The 19205-nt window shown below is 61.3% G+C and overlaps 8 protein-coding genes across 8 annotated transcripts; 5 read left to right on the forward strand and 3 right to left on the reverse strand.

Moving 5' to 3' along the window:
- Positions 1–1710: 1710 nt before the first annotated feature.
- BXZ73DRAFT_95794 (uncharacterized protein) lies at positions 1711–4131 on the forward strand (the record flags this gene model as incomplete). Its single annotated transcript, XM_048026891.1, has 15 exons — positions 1711–1988; positions 2045–2237; positions 2285–2329; positions 2383–2570; positions 2622–2674; positions 2729–2895; positions 2961–3070; positions 3125–3171; positions 3230–3291; positions 3363–3469; positions 3547–3563; positions 3632–3790; positions 3848–3894; positions 3960–4007; positions 4084–4131. The coding sequence occupies 15 exons, from the start codon at positions 1711–1713 to the stop codon at positions 4129–4131; spliced, it is 1569 nt and encodes a 522-aa protein (XP_047884013.1).
- A 1862-nt stretch (positions 4132–5993) lies between these two features.
- On the reverse strand, positions 5994–7102 carry BXZ73DRAFT_86447 (ribonuclease H-like domain-containing protein; the record flags this gene model as incomplete). Its single annotated transcript, XM_048024210.1, has 6 exons — positions 5994–6134; positions 6210–6314; positions 6377–6478; positions 6538–6711; positions 6791–6943; positions 7001–7102. The coding sequence occupies 6 exons, from the start codon at positions 7100–7102 to the stop codon at positions 5994–5996; spliced, it is 777 nt and encodes a 258-aa protein (XP_047884014.1).
- A 987-nt stretch (positions 7103–8089) lies between these two features.
- BXZ73DRAFT_37433 (U3-containing 90S pre-ribosomal complex subunit-domain containing protein) lies at positions 8090–8949 on the forward strand (the record flags this gene model as incomplete). The annotated part of the gene is made up of 4 exons (XM_048018002.1): positions 8090–8261; positions 8318–8392; positions 8446–8715; positions 8771–8949. 4 exons carry the CDS (start codon positions 8090–8092, stop codon positions 8947–8949), a joined length of 696 nt encoding a protein of 231 aa, XP_047884015.1.
- Positions 8950–9042: 93 nt separating this feature from the next.
- Positions 9043–9519, reverse strand: BXZ73DRAFT_95797 (mitochondrial ribosomal protein L31; the record flags this gene model as incomplete). The annotated part of the gene is made up of 4 exons (XM_048026892.1): positions 9043–9075; positions 9128–9247; positions 9301–9415; positions 9470–9519. The coding sequence occupies 4 exons, from the start codon at positions 9517–9519 to the stop codon at positions 9043–9045; spliced, it is 318 nt and encodes a 105-aa protein (XP_047884016.1).
- Positions 9520–9710: 191 nt separating this feature from the next.
- BXZ73DRAFT_37325 (Pre-mRNA splicing factor PRP21 like protein-domain-containing protein) lies at positions 9711–12373 on the forward strand (the record flags this gene model as incomplete). Its single annotated transcript, XM_048017978.1, has 6 exons — positions 9711–9855; positions 9919–10231; positions 10303–10622; positions 10682–11101; positions 11158–11569; positions 11623–12373. The coding sequence occupies 6 exons, from the start codon at positions 9711–9713 to the stop codon at positions 12371–12373; spliced, it is 2361 nt and encodes a 786-aa protein (XP_047884017.1).
- A 424-nt stretch (positions 12374–12797) lies between these two features.
- BXZ73DRAFT_95799 (UBC-like protein) lies at positions 12798–15190 on the reverse strand (the record flags this gene model as incomplete). Its single annotated transcript, XM_048026893.1, has 8 exons — positions 12798–13151; positions 13230–13305; positions 13362–13464; positions 13531–13572; positions 13633–13654; positions 13708–13857; positions 13907–13918; positions 15149–15190. The coding sequence occupies 8 exons, from the start codon at positions 15188–15190 to the stop codon at positions 12798–12800; spliced, it is 801 nt and encodes a 266-aa protein (XP_047884018.1).
- Positions 15191–15457: 267 nt separating this feature from the next.
- On the forward strand, positions 15458–16078 carry BXZ73DRAFT_86450 (symbiosis-like protein; the record flags this gene model as incomplete). The annotated part of the gene is made up of 5 exons (XM_048024211.1): positions 15458–15491; positions 15560–15615; positions 15688–15756; positions 15819–15955; positions 16018–16078. The coding sequence occupies 5 exons, from the start codon at positions 15458–15460 to the stop codon at positions 16076–16078; spliced, it is 357 nt and encodes a 118-aa protein (XP_047884019.1).
- A 1950-nt stretch (positions 16079–18028) lies between these two features.
- Positions 18029–19188, forward strand: BXZ73DRAFT_95801 (uncharacterized protein; the record flags this gene model as incomplete). Its single annotated transcript, XM_048026894.1, has 6 exons — positions 18029–18065; positions 18125–18232; positions 18268–18325; positions 18395–18501; positions 18561–18680; positions 18749–19188. The coding sequence occupies 6 exons, from the start codon at positions 18029–18031 to the stop codon at positions 19186–19188; spliced, it is 870 nt and encodes a 289-aa protein (XP_047884020.1).
- Positions 19189–19205: the final 17 nt, after the last annotated feature.

The following is a 19205-nucleotide window of genomic DNA, read 5'->3' on the forward strand; positions in this document are numbered from 1 at the left end:
TGCGGCGGCATCTGAGCAACATAATCTTACTAGTCCAATCCGGGTAAGAAAGGACACCTGGCCGGTGTGCATGTTGTGGTGTTCGTCGTACTTGAACGAGATGGTGTGCACGATAGGGCGATAGGGCGGGCGCCGGTGAGGGCGGAATGGCGATGCGGGCACGAAGTTTCACCATCGGCGGTGGAAGTTGCGTAGGTGCGAGATTGGCGTCGGGCAGACTGCTCTGACGAGGCAGGACGTCGACGTCGGGGCAGCCGAGCGCGGGTTGTGCGTCTGCGCCGCCTCCGACACCGAGTCCGACGCTCGCGGCGGCCATCTGCCACGGCCCGCGCCTGCTCCTCACACACTCTCATCATCGCCCCCTGCTCCTGCTTCACACGTTGGTGCGAATCGCCTCGGCCAGCCTCGCCTCGACGACGGGAGACTTGCGGGTCAAACATATCAAGAATCGCGACGCGGCTGTAGAATGGATATCTGCAGCTCGCCTCTTGCCAGGTAGAAACGGTAAGTGGGGACTCCGCGGTCCGATCGGATGGGCTGCGTACGTCGGACGCGGCACCGCCTTTCGATGAAGGAGCCGCGAACGTATCGTCGGCAAACGCGGCGGCTGCGCGCCCGAACCGAGCGCAGGGAGCGACCGCGTATGGCGCTTGGCGGGCTTGTCTCCAAGTCGCGGCAGGGTTTGTCCTTTCTCCCGCCGCGGTCGCCTGCATGGATGTTCGCTGCGTTCCCCGACTCGCGCTCGCTCGTGGACGTGCTTCCGACGAGAAGGTGTCCCGGCCATGGTACGAACCCGGGGCCCTCTCTGCCGGCGAGAGGGCCCTCCCATAGAGGGCGGAAATGGACGACATACCGATCTCCCGGGGACATTAGCAGGCTTGGTCCCGCTCCGCACGAGCGGTATGGGAGCGGTGTACGGGCCCGTGCGGGTGTGTGTCGCGCTGTGTGAACCCGCACTCTATCCGCTGGCGCGCTGGCTGGCGTTGGGCCGGCGCAGGGCGTTTCCTTTTGCGGTATGTATGAACGTTTGCTCGCACCCGGCGTCTGTGCTGCACTCACAGTGGGAACAGGCCAGCGGGGGCGTATCAGCCGTGCGCAGCGTCCATCCATCGCCCACTCAGCCCGACTTGTCGCGTATGTCCCCGATGCGGCCGTCGCGCGCACTGCGCATACCCGCCAACGCCCCGCAGCCCTGCACAACGGCGCCAACCGGCAAACGTCCCCCGGCGCGCCACCACGTTGGCGGCAGTGGACGACATCCGGCAGATCTGCAGCTCGGCGGCCGCGACGATGGCGGGATGGCGGTGAGGTCACCCACTCGACGCCCAGCTCTCGGGTGTACGACCCACGGACGGCTCATCCGCCCGTGGAATTTTCGGGAGCTGTGGGAGCGCGGGTCACACCGCAGAGCTGTGTCTGCGCGGCCCATACGGCTCTCAGCCAATCCGCCCTCCGTGCGCGAGGGGCGATCTGCCGGGTTCCCTTCTGCGGTGTCCCCTTCCCTGCGCGTGCGCCTAGATGCGCTTCCGCGATCTCACACTCCGTGCCTGCTTCGCGCCCGTCCAGTGGATAAAGACCGGCTGGACATACATCGGCATGACCGACCTCCTCCCGTCCCGTGTAGCCCGCCTCCCCTTTGGCCCTGCTACTAGCCTTCGCCTTCGACCCGCCTCTCTTCACACGCAGCTCTCCAGCTCGCCTCCGCCCGCCATGTCCACGGAACCACGCCGCCCCGTCGGTGCCGCGCCAGCATACGACGACGCCGAGAAGGGTACCCTCGAGCAGGTCGCCGTCTTCCCCGTCGACAAGAAGCCCGTCTCGTATCCCGCCGAAAAGAAGCAGGATCCCTTCATCAGCGAGAAGAAGGACGTCGCCGTCTTCACCGCGCCCGCCACAAAGCAGGACCCGTACGGCCAACACAAAGCCACGGGCAAGAAGCACAAGGTCTCGAAGGTCATCACGTTCAAGCTATGGTACAACACCTATCGGTCAGTGCCTTTGCCGACCGCGATCATATTCTAGGCTCACACTTCTCCCATCCCAGTAAACTCTTCACTATTGCATTTTCCGTCAACATGATAATGTTCGGCTTCGCTGTCTCCGGCCACTGGCCATACGCGGTCAAGTACGCGGGTGCCTTCGCCGTCGGCAACTTCAACTTCTCCATCCTTATGCGCAATGAGATCTTCGGCCGTATCCTCTACTTGATCGTGAACACGCTCTTCGCCAAGGCACGTGTTCCGATTATATGCTTGGCGATCCGACCGCTAACTCTTCACCGCAGTGGGCACCTCTTTGGTGGCGTCTCGGCTGCACGTCTGTTCTCCAGGTACGCGCCTCGACCTTGACACATAACACAGCACTCACGTTCCGCATTGACAGCACCTGGGAGGAATTCACACAGGATGTGCCGTCTCCGGTATCGTCTGGCTTACCTTCAAAGTCGTCAAGACATACATCAACCACGTGAACGAGAACAACGCAATCCTTGCGCTTGGTGTCCTCACGAATGTCGCCGTCATCATCACCGCTGTTGCGGCGTTCCCGTGGGTCCGCAACACACACCACAAGTGACTACTTCATATTTCCAATCGTCGCACGGTGACTCATTTGCGCCGCAGCGTTTTCGAGCGTCACCACCGCTTTGTCGGCTGGATTGCCCTGTTCCTCACTTGTACGCATCCCACTCCACTCACCGTGTGGGTGCACGTTCTCACGTTAACCCTAGGGGGGTTCACGATCATGGGCGACATCTGGGACCCCAGCAACCGCTCCTGGGTCCCTGACGGCAAGCACCTCGTTCGCCAGCAGGACTTCTGGTATGTTATGGGCATGACCCTCTGGATCGCGCTTCCGTGGATCTGCACTCGGGAGGTCCCTGTCGACATCGAGCTTGTGAGTTGTCCCTGGCCGCAGTGACTGCTGTCACAGCACGAACTGAGCATCTGTTTCGCACGCAGCCGTCGCCCAAGGTCGCTGTTGTCCGTTTCAGGCGTGGGATGCAGCAAGGTCTGCTCGGTCGTATTAGCCGAAGCGCTGTGAAGGAGTACCACGCTTTCGGTATCATTTCGTGCGCCCACTCCCATTCCACCTGCGCCGCGTCCAGTGCTGACCCCAGTTGCAGTGAGGGTGCCCACGCGAAGTACCATTACATGATTTGCGGTGTGCAAGGTTCGTAGTGACATTCAGCCTCGCTCCATCGACGGCCCCCGACCGTGTAATTTTCCAGGTGACTTCACACGCAGCCTTGTCAACGACCCCCCTCCCACTCTCTGGACCCGTGAACTCAAGGTGAGCATCTGCTCCGCCTGTGATCCGTGTTGGCAACGTGCCCGAGACCGACGCGCTGATGCAATTACCAGGTCGCCGGTGTGTCCAACACGTCCACCCTTTACAAGCGCGGCATCCGTATCTGCACCGGTACCGGTATCGGTGCGGCGCTTTCCACATGCATCCAGAGCCCGAACTGGTCAGTACCTATTTCCTCTCAATTACTGTGGCACCCGCCAACTGAAACGTGTGCGCTTCTGCTTTCTTTCCACGCAGGTTCCTCATCTGGATCGGTACGTGTTTGCTCTCTCACCGGCGCGATTCCATGCGGGGGCATGAGCGCTGACGTTCCACCGCCCAGGCTCTGACCAGGAGAAGACGTTCGGTCCGACGATCAGCGGCCTCATCCACAGGCACATTGAGCCCGAGCGCCTGCTGCTGTGGGATTCGAAGCTCCGCGGCGGTCGCCCAGACACGATGAAGATTCTCAAGCAGGTCTACCAAGACTGGAACGCTGAGGGTACGTCCCGCGCGGCCTCTCACGGCGCGGCGCTGGGTGCTGACGGACGTTCTGCAGTCATCTTCATCACCTCGAACTTCATCGGCAACACGGAGATGATGGAGGTACGTGGCGCACGCCTGCTTTGCCGGCCGCACAGAGTTTGGGCTGACGCGTCGTCGGATTGCAGGGTTGCAAGGAAGCCGGCATCCCCTGCTTCGGGACGCTTTGGGACTTCGTGAGTGCCAAACTGAATCGTGCCTGGGTCCTCGCTCACGCTGCCGCCCTTCCTTCTCACAGTGAGCGCGTACTAGTCGCGCCGCCCGCCTGTCCTCGGGGACTCGGTTGTAATCCTTGGTTAATAGATGGCGACGACGGCCCGGCTGAAGCCCCCGCGCCGTGCTCGCCAGTCGTTCCTGTACATACTACTACTCACTCCTGCCCTCTTACCACTCACGCACATTTATTCCCGCCTATCACTGCAATGTCCGTTCGCTCCAGGATCCCTTGGATATAGTATCGCTTATTTCTACGCACTCGCCATGTAAACCCTCCCGGTACCGCACTGCACACTTCACACACTTGCACTGCCTGTACCACCGCCGCCATCACCGCTGCTGCTGCCGCCCATGGTGGAATAGACTTATCTTTATGACGCCCCGCAACCTTGCCACGCAGGCCGCCGGGCGCGGCCTGCTTACTGTGTTCGAATGTTAATGCCCTGACAGTGTGTCCAAAAACTCCACGCCTGCCACCCCCGACTCCGAGCGCGGCACTGCGTGGTGTGGCGCGCCGGGCGGTCCGTCGTAGCAGTAAGTTACACAGTGGGGATCGGTCGGACGTCGGGCTCGAGGAGGGCCTGGTGAGCGTCACCCCTTGCGTCAATCACCACCGCGGCACTCTCACAGCGGCGACGCGACGCCAACGCCCCCCCGCTGCGAGCGGGCGCGCTCGCTGGCGGACAGGCCGTGCGCGGCGTCCACACGTCGTCGCAGGATGTCCCGTTCGAGCCCGCGGTGACCCCCAACGTTTGAGTTGCCCACGCAGCCCGCCTCGGCCCGCCCCACAGTACACACACCACCACTGTGCCCGCGCTCCAGGTGGAGCGTCGGCGGCAGCAACAGCACCCACCCTCGCAGCGACCGTGCACCCACGGCGGTGGTCGTGCGCGACGGATGCGGTACTCGTCCCAGCAACGATCCGCGCCCGGTCGGTGGACCGACGGCGGACGACCGCGCACCTCTCGGCGCCCCACCTCCCTGTGCGTCCGTCGTGACCAACGCACCCGAACAAGTCCACAAACCATGCACGACCCACGCCGGCCAGGGTCGCCGCCGAGTGCACACCGCCGTGCAGACGTCCAGGCCCCGACTCTCGACCGTGTCATGGTCGTGTCGGCCAAGTAACATACGGCGAGACACTCCTCCCGGGTGCTGTGGCGCACGGACGTTGAGCGGCCTCGCGGCCCCACCCCTGCCGAGTCGTGCTAGTCTCTCTTGTCGCGTCGCGACCGCCACCGGAAGGTTGTCGCTGCGAGCCCCGGGGCGCGTAAGTACGGTGCAATGGAGAGTGGGCTGTTGCACCGCTGCGCTCAAGCGCTGTGCCCCAGACGGGGCTTAGGCTGTCGAGTGATTCGCCGCCCTGGCCCGGTGCGCTCTACGCGGACCACGCAGAGCCAAGCTTCGCCGCACCGTACCCGCTCGCCACCCGGGGCGCCCCCCGATGGGACCCTGCACGGTGCTCGCAGGACGAATGCGGAGACCACGGTGGCGCGAGGACCGCTTCACTTCCCACCACGCGTGCGGGGCGCGCGCTGCCGGCACGTCGACGCGCGCGCGGAATGGCAGTGTGTTCCCAGACGCGTCCCACTCATCCCACACCGGGGCGGAAAGCCTGTGTGAGCCGGAGCCGTCCCTGGGACCGCGGGACCGCGATCTGGCAAGCAGCCGGGCCCCGGGGAAAGGTGGGCTTCGCGAAAAAGAAGGCGTTGAGGGCTTCGTGCGGGGCCGGGGAGAGTAGGGGTGCAAAAGAGTCTTGGCATTCTGGGAAATAGGCTATATCGGTGGTGCAATCGTACATCGTCCGCGGTAGACGTACAGGGCAATACAACAGGCGGCACTCTCCACCCGCCCGGGTCGCGTTAGCTCGAGCGGGGGAGGAGGGGTGTCACGTACATATACAGGTCACGGACGCGATGGTGGGGGTGGAGGTGGCGCGGCGGAGACTAGGAATAATACTCCTCGAGCACCTTGCCCCGCTTGCCCATCCACGGCCAGCGGCGGTTGGGGCTGATGGACGTGTTGGACTCGAGCTTCCAGCCTCGCCTGGCCAGCTCAACTACCAGGCGGCTGATGTTACGTGTGTCCTAAAAGCCGGATGGGGCGGAATGACGAGGGCGAGACTAAGTGACAGCGTGGATGGAGCCAGGAGCGGAACTCACGTCGATACCACTGTGCTGGCGGCCTTCGAAAGGCGCGAGTCCGAGCGCGTGCAGTTGGCGCTGCAGAGAAAAAGTCATTCGTCTTGGTCGCGAGATCACGCCGTTCTGCGTGGAAAGTAAGCACCATTCTTCCACAAATATAGACGGGGTGCTGCCAGCGAACGTACCGGGCGGGGTGCGGCGGTGGATGCTGTGACAGAGTCTTGCCACTCGCCCACCACTCTTCGTACGTCCATGATATCCCAGGTGAGCCACGGGGGTATCGTTATCTGCGGGAGACGAAGTCAGGCTCCGCTTGCGGGTTGGAAGAGGGACTGAGAAGACAGACCCTGGACATGAAGCATTGCTTCACCACGAAATCTCGGATATCATACGGGCCATCGGTGCAGAAGCAGAAGTGCGATATCCGCTGACCGGTGGCGTCGATGAGCTTGTGTTTCTCGAGGAACTTGCGGAAGGACTGGAGGACGTCTGGGAAGGTGGGGGCAGCGTCCACTTGCTCCTGGAGGAAAACGGGGATGAGAGTCACACGAGCGTGGCAGTTGTTGGAGATAGCGGGCACGCGACGTGAAGAGACAGACCTGGGTGATGCCCGTTAGGGCATGGCAGAAGGAGGAGAGCTGGGGACGCCATGTGGGGCGGACAAAGCTGCGAAACTCGTCCACGACCTCGAGGGTGCGTGCTTTGCCCTTGTTGGTCTTGTCGGTCCAACGAAGGAGACAGACGGGCCACTCCTGTGGCGGGGTCGGGGCGATGGGCGATCCGCGTGCGCGCGAGAGGAGGGGACTCACGATGATCTCATTCGGGTAGTCGAAGCCTGCGCCCTGGATGCAGGTGGCCTCGACGTCGAGGACGAGGAAGGCGTCGTACGGCTGCTTGGCGCGCTTGCCCATCTGGTGGTCGCCTCTGCAGCCTTTGGGGCGTGATGGGGACGGGGGCGGGGGCGGGGGCGGGAGGGGTGGGGCTGGAGGGGGCTGGAGGGCTTGGGGCTTCGCGGAGGGGGCGTGTCTGGGAGGGTGGCCTTCGCACGGGGGCGGGGGTCTGAGGAGGAGGCGGGTGGTCGCGATAAGCAGGGAGAAGAAGACGAAGACGGCGAGCGGGAGGGCGACGTGCACCTCGGACGGGCCCCCCGCCGCGCGCTGTTCGAACCGCGCCGCCATCGTCGACCGAGGAGAAGCTGCGCGCCCACTCACCCCCGCCCTCGCTCGCCTGCCCCTCCCTATCGCGGCCATCCGGTCCTCGGGGTCCTGCCCCGCGCCCCCTGCACGCGACAGCGCGCACCACCCCCGCCCGCGCCCCCGTCTCGCGCGGCCGTCGGGGCAGGCTGCAGGCGGTTGCGTGGGCGGGGTAATGGGTGCGCGCAAGGGTGCACATGGCCCCCGCCAAAGCCCGCGAGCCCATTCGCCCGGCGCGTGAAGACCGACGCCTCCCGCCCCCCGCCATTGGCCCGCCCCTCCCGGCCCGTCCCACGTGCCGCACAGATTTGGCCTCCAGGTCAGCGGCTATTTCTAGCCACTCTCCTCGGCCCTCTGCCGCAGTCGTTCCACCTGCCCTCGCGCGTCCATCCAACTGGCCCTGCCCGCACAGAAAGGTCCTCAACGGCCTCTTCGCGACAATGTCTACCCACGGTGGCGGCGACGACCTTGAAGACGACTTTGTCCCCGATGACCTCGTCGCGTCCGACGATGAGCAGGAGTTCCCCGAAGCCGATGACATTGACGGGCTCCTCAGCGCAGAGGAAGACGGAGCAGGGAGCACGCAGGCAGCCCAGCCCAATGCAGCCTCGGCCATGGAGAAGAAGCGCAAGCGGCGGGCGAAGGAGAAGGAGCGGAAAGCAAAGGTCTGTCTGCTCCATTCATGTACCAGTATATCACTCCCTCATGGCCGACGCATGGGCACAGAGAGCCAAGGTTGCGGAGGCCATTGAGCCCGTCCAGCCCCCATCAGTATCCGCCCAGCCCCCGGTCATGCTCGCCGACTACATCTCTTCCATGCAGGCCAAGACCTTCTCCAAGATGTCCGGCATTGAGCTCGCAGACATGCAGATTCCAGGTGCCGCCCTCGCTCTATCAGCCCCTGCCATCGTCTAAGTATTGACGCATAGACAGAGACCTCTATAGCGGACACCACTTTGTGGACCGCGTCGAGGAATTTGGACCAGTTGGTGGACTTCATATCCAAGAGTATGTCTCCCTTCCAACTCCCCCCTCTGCCCATACATGCTCACTTCTCCCAGTGCTTCCCACTCTCCGTATTCGCTTGTCCCAGAAGCCCAAGAACAATGGAGCACCCACCCTTCTTTTCATCGCTGGAGCGGCCCTTCGGGTGGCGGATATTACCAGAATACTCAAGGATAAACGGCTGAGGGGAGAAAAGGGTGGCGACGTCGCCAAGCTCTTCGCCCGGCACTTCAAGCTCGAAGAGCACGTCGCATACCTGAAGAGAACCAAGCTTGCAGCCGCGGTGGGCACACCAGATCGCATAGGCAAACTGCTGTGCGACACTGGTACGTTTTCTCCCTCTCAATTAAAGCGGACGTGCTCACTTTGTCTATCTGACAGATGCTCTCGCCACTTCCGCTCTCACTCACATCATCCTTGACGTCTCCCATCGGGACATCAAGAAACGTTCGCTTTTGGACATTCCTGAGACTCGAGATTCGGTCTTCCGGACAGTGCTCGGAGCGCCAAAGGTCTTCAACGGCTTGCGGCAAGGGACAATCCAGTTAGTATTACTGTAGACGTACCGCATCACGCTGGCTCCCAGGACGGTCTGCAACAGGCCTCCGTATAATAGATGAGTGTATGATACTGTACAAGCGGGGAGAATGGTATTAGAAACCCTTCGGGTTTGTTCTGAGCGTAAGCTGCAACGGGCGTGAGCTACTGCAACGCGACAGTGAAACCGGCGGAACGCACTCTAGTCCATTTCGGAACCTTGTGAATACCCTTGCGGTAGTTTTTCGCGTGTTTTGAGAACACGGTGTACTTGTCCCGTGCGGGCATTTCGTGCTCCTTGGGCAGCTCCAGAGCCTTGTCCTGAGAGGGCAGGATTGACGAAAGGACGCGCAAAGACTTATATGCATACGCACCAGGGCAGCACAGTGCACACCGCTTGCCTCGACGGCCTCAATGACCGAGTCCACCCGCTTCAACCGAAACCGGGCGTTGGCCTTGCGCGTACGTGACAGTTTCCATGGTGTCTTCCTGCGAACACGCGCGATGAAAACAAGAGGAGAACGTCAAAGCGGCTTTACGCACCACAGAAGACCGACGAAGCTGGGTTGTGATGGCCTGAATGCCCCGAACATAGTCTCGTGGCAGTCGAGGGTGAGGGTCGCTGGCCACAATACGAGCGCTGAACGCGAGATCGGAAAGGGAAGGATGTGCTGACTAAGCGAGAGGCGTCTTCGCGGACAACTGGACGGCGGGCTCGCGGGCCTCTCGCCTTAACACCTGCCCCACATCCTTTGTCCTCCCTCTTCACGGCCCAGGACGTAAAATGAGCGTGGCGACACAGGCAATGCCTTCCCCCATGGAACTGGACGGAGTGGTGAACGGGGTGAAGAACATGGACGGCGTGAACGGAGTGCACAAGGAGCCCAAGTTCGCCAGCGGCCTCATCCTGCCTCCCCCGGAGATAAAATGTGAGCATATTCGCGCCCACGTTTTTCATGAGCACACTGACCGCACTCGTGTGTGACCTCCAGCTGTCATCGACCGCACAGCGACCTTTGTCGCGCGGTCGGCCAACCCGCCCCAGTTCGAGGAGAAGATCCGCGAGAACCAGCGTCAGGACCCAAAGTTTGCGTTCCTCAACCCGGCGGACCCTTACCATGCCTACTACAGACACCGCATGGACAAGGTCGTCCGCGGCGAGTTGGACGAGGAGGCGGCCCCGGCGAAGGAGGCTATGGAGGAGGTCGAGGTCGCCCCGGCCGAGCAGACCCCAGTGGACGTTGGCGAGGAGCCACCCATCCCGGAGTTCATCCTCAGCATCCCGAACGTGTCGGCGATAGACCTGTAAGCACTCTCTCGCTGGCTTCGCGTGTGACGGCATGGAGGACTGACTAGGCTGGGGGCTCGGACGACAGGGACACCATCAAGCTCACCGCGCTCTTCACCGCGCGCCGGGGGCAGCCATTCCTGCACGCGCTCTCCTCGCGCGAGGGGCGCAACTACCAGTTCGACTTCCTGCGGCCGACGCACTCGCTGTTTGGGTACTTCAACAGGTTGGTGGACCAGTACTCGAAAGTGCTCCTGCCTAGTAAGGAGATGCTCGTCCAGCTAAGGGAGCGTGCGCAAGACGGCGCGCGGTGGAAGGACCTGGAGCTCGCGCAGCGGAGGGCGCGGTGGGAGCAGGTCAAGCGCGAGCAGGACAAGCGGCGGGAGGACGACAAGGAGGCGGAGCGGGGTGCGTGCTCTCTTTCGTGTCTGGGGGTGCGCATGTGCTGACCAGGGGACATATCGCAGTCGCCTTCGCTGAGATCGACTGGCACGACTACGCCATCGTCCAGACCATCGAATTCACGGCTGCGGACGCGACGTCTGAGCTCCCGCCGCCCATGAGTGTGCAGGAGGTGGAGAGCATGACACTTGCCCAGAAGCGGATGGCGGCGATGATCATGGAGACCACGGCGGAGGATGTCGAGGCCCACCGCGCCCGACAAGCTGCGGCAGAAGCGGAAGCGGCCGCTGCGGTTGGTGGAGCTGGGGGCGACCAAGAAGATGCCGCGATGGAAGAGAGCGACGACGAGGACGATGAGGTCAAGGAGAGGAGACGGCGCGATGAAGAGGAGAGGCAGAAGGAGATTGAGCGTGCGAGGGCAATCCAAGCGAGCTCGTTGGATGCTGGTGGTCCGATGAAGATCAGGACAGACTACGTCCCAAAACGTGAGTGTGTTGTTTTCGGTTGTTGCTGTGGTTCGGGGATTGACAACCAACTCCAGTTCACAAGAAGAACGCGGAGAAGCTCACTACTTGCAGTATCTGTGGACAAGAAATCCCTGTCGACGAGCTCCAAGAGCACATGCGTATCGAACTGCTCGACCCCAAGTGGAAATCTCAGCGCGATATGCTCGAAGCTCGCAAGGCGCAGGCTTCGGAGCTACAACGTGGTGCCAATGTCGTATCATCCCTCAAGGCCCTCGCGAAGACTCGTGTCGACATCTTTGGTGCCGAGGCGGACGAAGAACGACGGAAGAAGGAGGAAGAGGAAGAAAGGCTTCGCAGAAGGGAGCGCGAGAAGGTCGTCTGGGACGGTCACACTGCATCCAAGGCGAACACGCTCGACAAGTTCTCGATGAACTCCAATATCGACGAACAGATTGCAGCCATCCATCGTGCCAAGGGTCTCGGACCGTACGTGCTCTCTTGTCAGTGTTCGTATGAATGCCCGCTGATCTGTAGTGCAGACAAGAGGTCAACGCCATCGGCCCAGGCATCGGTCCAGCCGCCATTCCTGCTCCTCTCAGCACACTCCCGCCCGCTCCCGCCTCCCTCCCCGCACCCCCGACAGGCTCTGGCCAGCCCGCATATACCGCTGCAACCGTCTCCTCCGGCCCGCAGCCCGCGTCGCTCTTCCCCTCTCAACCCGCGCCTGTCATGCTCCCACCACTGCACTACCAGGGCATGGACGCCGCGCAGCCTTTCGGGTACCAGCCCCCGCCCGCGGGCGCGCCGATGATGCACCCCGCCCGCGCCGCCGCGCTCGGACAGCAGATGCCCCCGCCGGCCGCGCAGACGGGCACCGTGCGCTCCGCGGACGAGATGGAGGGCGGCGACGGCGACGGCGCCGGGGTGCCGCCCGCGAAGCGGCAGCGGGTCGCGAAGCTGCCCGGGGGCGCGCTCTACCCGGAGCAGGACTGGGTCGGGATGCACCCGCACCCGATCGCGCTCCGGGTGCAGCTCCCGCTGGACGCGGCGCGGCCGGAGTGGAAGCTGGACGGGAGCGTGGTGACGATCCCGGACCTGCCGCTCATGCTGCTCGTGTCCACGCTCCGGGACCGGCTCATCCAGCACACGGGGAGCTCGATCGGGGCGTCGAAGATCCGGTTCTCCTACCAGGGCAAGATGCTCACGAACACGCACACGATCGCGACGTACAACCTCGAGGACGAGGATTTGGTCGTGGCGACGGTTCGGGACGAGAAGAAGAAAAAGTAGGCGTGAGGGACGGGGTCCGGGTTGTTCGTTCCAAGTTTTGGCCCACTGCTGGTATGTTGCCTTTGTGTCCCTGTGCGTCCTGCGTGCGGGGATGTGCTGTGTTGTACTTCCTACTGCATATATTACCTATGTAATGCGCGATCCAGATGAGCGAGTCCGAGCGAAGCAGGGAAGGAGAAGGTGGGCCGGAGTTGGATCCAGACCGACGATGCAATGCGACGACAAACGACAGACGTGTAAAACGATGATGGAGGGAGGGGAAGAGATGAGCGTGCGTAAATATTGATCTGGGTAGTGAGTCTGGGAGGGGGCTAGTCTACAGAGGTGTGCTATACAATGAGGGCAGAAGAAGCTGCTAGGCGACGCAGAAACCGGCATGTCTTCACATGAAAACGAGAAAGACCCGTACGGCGAGGGAGATGTATTATAGGAAGCGCCGGGCGATGAGCGCGAACATAAGGACGAGGAGCACGCAGATCGCGGTGTCAAGCAGGATCGGGGGACGGCGAGGTGTCTGGCGGACCGCAGCCACGAGAGCGGGCTGCGGAGTGCCATCGCGGGTACTAGGCTGCTGAGGGGGCGGGATTGCAGCAGTGGGTGCTGCAGGTCTGGCGTACGCGGGGGCGTGTCGAAGGATTGGGATACGATCGAGGGCTGCGAAATCGGACGGGTTGGCTTGGGGGCGATGACGGGGATGGACGGTGGACGACGACGTGCTCCGGCGTGGGAGCTGGTGGGTGCGACTCTTCAGCTGCGCGGGTATCTGCGGGGGCTTGTCCTACAGGAACGGACGTGGGGGCAGGAGAAACGACCGAGTCTGAGCCGTCGGTGGAGGCAGCTTCGGAGGACGAGGTACTGCCTCGTTCGTTGGAGGGTCGGGGAGGAGCTCGTGGTTGGACACCTTACAGTGAGGGCAGACCCAGTCACGAGAACTGGCACAATTGATGAGATCGAAGAACGGAGGGCGCGAAGAACGGAGTGAACCTACAGTGCGGCGAGTCGCTTCCGTTCCGTAGTGGGGTACTCGATGGCACCCACGCCGACGGCAGCGGTACCCCTCAGGGGGAAGAAACCTTGCAGACCGACGATTGCTGTGATACGGGGGAGAGGAGCGCTCAGGGACGCAAAACCCAGCAAATGACAAAGGCAATACACACCGGTGCGCACTCCCCAGGCTGGCTGCCAAAGCTCTTCGTGATCTGCGGCGAGTTTGTTCAGATTTCTACGCAAGCTAGCTCTCTTCGCTAGGCAGAACTCACAATTCGTGAAACTGATGCAAATCTAGAGGCCGGAGTTAGCTTCCCGCAGCACACGACCAGTAAATGCATACACACCTTCGTATTGAGCTCGAAGCGGCCGTTTGGCGTGAGCATCATGATGGAGGGAGGACGGAAGGGATATTCGGTGGGCAAGAGGATACGGAGGTGATACAGCCCTCCTTCGAACTCCGTTCCGGGGGTGCCACGAATAGTGCAATGCCATTCCTGTTGGTAGCGGTCAGGCTGTGGCAGCATCCGCAGCCACGATACTCACGAAGATATCATCCTAAGTAGGAGAGAAGCGCATCAGCAACACTCAAGTGAGAAAGTCAAGGGCGTTGCACTTGCCTCGAGAGGTGCCGCAGTGTAGTCTGTGCAGGGGTCATTGGCCAGCTCTTTAGCCTCCTGCATGATCCGCTTGACAGCTGGTAATCATAGAGTGAGGGGTCGTTCTCAGACAAGGAACACGAAATACTCACCGGAGTTGTTCCTGTTCAAGCCTGCATGAGCAGCCATCGCGAAGGCGAAGGAGCCAGGGGGTAGTAGGTGAGAGAAGATGGAGAGTACACGACAAGCGGCGGTCGGATACCCTCCTGATTTCCTCCCCGCATTTCAAGCGCCCGTTCCACCCCGCTACGTGGACGCACGTGATCATTCCTGTCCGGCCCGTGGTGCTGATCGTGGTCGTGCGCTGGGAGGAGTCGACGCGTTTTACAGCAGTCTGACTGCCACCATCCATTTCCCCAGGTGCGCTTCCATCCTCGCCCACTGGCGTGCGACTACCTGGCTGATATCTCCTTGTCCTCCCTTTACTTCCCTTCTACGAAACCCGCCCGCGTTGTAGGTTCCTTGGTGCAGGATGCATATTGAGAGGCTCAAGGTGAAGCCTCGTCAAGGTGTGTAGCTCTGTTTTGGGCATCTGTGCGCGTCCTTACTATCCTTCATGTGTTTAGGTGTCCAGCTGGGCTCTTGTGCGAAAGAGCTCAGTGCCATGCTGGCGTGTTGGTCCAACACTGGTGACCTGAAATCCATGGGCCCATGTGCCGACGCAGCACAGCTGGTTATGGGTTGCATGCGGACGGCGGTACGTCTCATCTCTCTCTTGCTCGTGAGACGGGGGTCATATAGCTTGGATTAGGTCCCCGTGAAAAAGCAACACAGGTCCTCCATCAACTACCACCTCGCCAGGATAAACAAGCGGTCTTGAGCGAGCACACGCCCTTCGCCATAATATAGAAACCGCCCTCCTGCTACACGATCTTGGACTCGCAGTATTGTATTATACATACGTAATTGACTTGATATGGATGCCTATCTTGCTCACGAAGTCCTGGCTAGGCGAACGAGCCTGCCTAAATTTTGAGCTCCATCCCATCTGCAACACGATTCCGACGGATTGTGCGAGCATGTCCAGTTGGGCGTCCCCAGAATGAAACGTGTGCTGACGAGCCCCTATGGGGTGGTATACGCGGGACCGAGGCTGGTCAGCACCTCGGCGCGGCTGCGCACTGCGCACCGTCTGGGCGATTGCGGTCGCGGTGCCGGAGTCCACCGACATGGCACAGGCGGCCAAATCGGTGCGGCCACGGAGGACGTCGAGGAGGCGCCGGTGGGAGGCTGCCAAACTGGGGAGGCTTCGCGTTGTTGTCCTGTGTTTGACCGAGTCACGCGGATCGGTCGCGCCGTCTCTCCTCGCGGGCGGCGCATCGACCGGCCTACTTCAGGTTCGTTGTCGTCCTCATCCTCCCGCCTGCTTCTCTCCCGCCTTCCCCACCACCTCACGCCACCGCACACCGCACGACCACCCTTCCTCGTCCTGTTCATCATGCGTTCCAAGTTCAAGGATGAGCACCCCTTCGGTTAGTGGCGGATTTGAGCACCATTCGATGCCCGAGATCTGTGCTCATCAGCTCTTCTCGTGTCCCAGATAAGCGCAAGGCGGAGGCGGAGCGCATCAGGCAGAAGTACCCGGACAGGATACCCGTACGTCTACTCTGTCTTGCATTGTAGGTTGCGTGCACGCTGCTGACCAAGGTCGGTGGAAACCATCCCCAGGTCATCTGCGAGAAGGCAGACAAGACGGACATCCCTACCATTGACAAGAAGAAGTACCTGGTACCTTCGGTACGTGATTCGAGGTAAGATTGTGAAAGCGCGGACTGAGTTGTGATCTGTGGGTTCCTTAGGACCTCACTGTGGGGCAGTTCGTCTATGTTATCCGCAAGCGCATCAAGCTCGCGCCCGAGAAGGCGATCTTCATCTTCGTCGACGAGGTGCTCCCTCCGACGGCAGCACTCATGAGTGCGATCTATGAGGAGCACAAGTGCGTGGATCATTCCATCTTGTTGTACCTCCCCTGACCCATTTCTGTCTGCCCCTTTCCAGAGATGAAGATGGCTTCTTGTATGTCAGCTACTCAGGCGAGAACACGTTCGGCTCCTGGTGAATACCCCTCCCCACCACACTCTCGGTGGCGTCCCAGGTTTCCGGCTCGTCTCTGGGCACGCGGACTATTGCAGTCGGATAGATGCCGGCGCGGCACACGTTCGGGAATTCACGTTGCGTTCCAATTACTTATCTCCCGTCTTTCGCATACGCCTCCCGCCCGCCCTCCCTCCCCTTCATCGCGTGTCGTTTCCTGATATAAGTATACTCCGACCCCCTCCTCCCGCCGTCCAGTCTGCTTCTTGTGGACGCGGGCTTTGTATTGTATCTGAGATTGTATCTGTCTGCCCGCCACCGGCCATGGAATAATGAAGCATGTATATGGGACTCGAACGAAAGTCTGCATCCGCCGTACATCGCCATGAAGTCACACAGGCGAAAGGCGAGTACAGAGATCCGAGATGGTTTCGTTGACTTCCCTGCCTATCTCGGCTTAGGCCAACAGTGGCACGTGTGTGAGACGAGAAGACATCTTCGATATGTCTGAAAAGCGCGTCATGCTTCACGGTAGTCGCAATCACGTTTCCCGTCATTCAGTCCTTATACAGCTGTGCTTCCAATCAATGCCTTGTGCACGGCATTAACTGCTACCGCGAAGGGAGGAGGATCACCGCATCCCAGCCGACGACCTTGAGGCCGGTTATGAGCCCACCGGCGAGCCTGCCGCCACCTACGCTGCAGATCAGCACGGTGGGCTTCGTGCACCCTGCGGGGAGCTGGCCTCGCTTTCGTTCACCATGCTCGCGAGAGGAGACGGTTGTCGTAAAACAATACTAAATCTCTGCGAGTACTGCTTAGCATGCGAAGAGGAGTCTGCGGGGCTCGAGTTCGGACGGACGCTGAGGCCTGAAGAATCGACCTCGACGGGCTTGCTGGAGGGCTTCGAGGTAGTCACTCGAGTGGATGACGATCTCCACGCTCCGGTCGCGCACGAGTTCGATCCCCAGTCCCCTGTGGGAGGTAGACTGCAGCGTATTCTGAGGGTCTTGCCGACGAAGTGAAGAGCCTCCGGCCGTAGGTGGGAATTGCGTTTTGCGCGAAGTGGAAGACATCGCGCTGCTTGAAGCTTGAAGGAGTTGCTGGGCTGGAGATTCTGAAACGCAAGAGGTGAGTACTTACTTGAGGTGAGGTCCGTTCCTACGTAAAAGTGCGCGCGAGTTCGAACTCGACATGCACGCCACTGCTGTAATTTTCTGCCTCGGGTCCAGTGACCAGGAAACCCCGTTGCCTGTGTGGTCGTGGTGTATTTTGTTGTTGCTGGCTCAGCCTGGAGCTCGTGGTTGGCAGTAGACTCGGAGTCTGCGCGGGCCGGCCCGGAGGCGCGCTGCGGGCCGGAGAACCCTCCACCCCCTGTTGGCGGTCTGCTCCAGCCGCCAGCTGCGACATGACCAGACCGCGCATCTTCTCAGTGGGTAGCTCTGTTTCCGGGTTTCACTGACGGACTTTTTAACGACTTGCGCCTCAGGACTCAGGGGCACTGAAGGGTGCCTCACTCAGCGTAAATCCAGGCTCACCATGTGCGCACAGCAGCCTGACGGTCGTGATGGTAGCGTGAAATCTATCATCCGAAGAATGTATCTGTGAGGGCCCCGGATGTCGTCGCGACGCTCTAAAGCAACTCATTTCAGCACCGTAACCAATGAGAAGCCGCGAGTCGAGCGCAGCCGCCACAAGGGAAAGAGCTTCGTGGCCGCGACTCGCAACAGGTCTGGACTCACAGCTGTTGAGGCGTGTTTGAGGCCGGCTTCCGGGGTGCGTTCGACGCCCTTGCCCCAGAAGGACGTATGGTCGCTTTGTCCCGGGTTCCATGTGGCACGCAGACCAGCGCTGTTTAAATACCCTGGCAACGCTTTCACCCAGCCTTTTGCTTGCCCCGCTCTCCCTCCCTTTTCCTGTACCCCGTCTGCGCCGGACAACGCCGACACACCGTTTCTTCCTCACGAACTCCAAGATGACCAAGCTCCACTTCGCAATCAAGTTTTGCATGAGTGAGTCCATCCGTTCGCACGCTTCCTCGTGTTAACCATCTCTCTACCATGCTTCCCAGCGCTATTCCTTCTCGCATGCCAAATTGGACTCATCGTAATCCTCCTTCTGTCTCTTCTTGTTCGCAAGGGAACAGGCGAGTATCCGTCCTCCCATGCACTCCCTCAATGTCCGTGCTAAATGCACACACCTCGTCTGTTTCAGCTACGGAGGTTGTCTCGGTCAGCTTGCAGGGTGCCCTCGTTATTCCCACCGTAATCAGGTGAGATCGCAATTGCTCTTGGGTATCGTGGCGACGGGACCAGCTGAATGCGAATTGTTTGCTCTGCAGATTATATGCCTACTTGAATCAGCGCCGCAAACACGGATACGACACTGCGGAACAAAACCCCCTTGATCGCCCCGTCTTTATCGTCGCTTCAAGCCTGATGAGCCTGGGTGCGTGCGCCAAGTTGCATCTCACTCGGATTTCGCGCACCTAATGTAACGTCTTGCAGCGAGCGCGATATGGATGACAGTCAACGTTTACTCGCTTCTCTTCGACTTGTCCAATCTCTCGAACGCGAAAGCCGCCACGATCGGAGTCATCGCGACCGTCTGGGTGGAGTGGTCAGTGAGTGAGTGTGCGCCCAGCCCGCAGAACCCGCGACGCGCCTCACACCCGGTCATTCCCCCCTCCCTGCAGCGTTCCACCTCGTCTGGATCGCGCTCCTCGAGCGCAACGAGCGCTTCACGCACACGCTCATCGGGGGCGACCTCGAGAAGTGGCCGCCGATCTCGGGCCCGAAGCCGCTCCGCGCGAACTCCAAGGCCGGCCTCCTCTCCATCTCCTCCAAGCAGCCCCGCCGCGGCTTCGGCGGGCGCGTCTCCGCCCACGTCGTCGCCGTCCAGCACGGGTCGCCCCCCGAGATGTGGGCGCACGGCGCGGGGGCCGGCGCGCGAGGCGGCTTCTCGCGCGAGAAGTCGGGCTCGGGGAGCAGTCGCGCAACGCAAACGTCGCAGCAGTCGTCCAAGATCTCGGGGCTCGAGGCGACGTACATGCCCTCGCGCCTGCGGTCGACGGTGGACGCGCCCCCAGTCGTGACTGAGGGGAAGCAGTACTATTTCAGGACGGGGGGCGCGTGAAGCATGCTGGAGCACGA

The sequence above is a fragment of the Epithele typhae genome, assembly GCF_022376455.1.
Source record: "Epithele typhae strain CBS 203.58 chromosome Unknown BXZ73scaffold_1, whole genome shotgun sequence".
NCBI classification, from domain to species: domain Eukaryota; kingdom Fungi; phylum Basidiomycota; class Agaricomycetes; order Polyporales; family Epitheliaceae; genus Epithele; species Epithele typhae.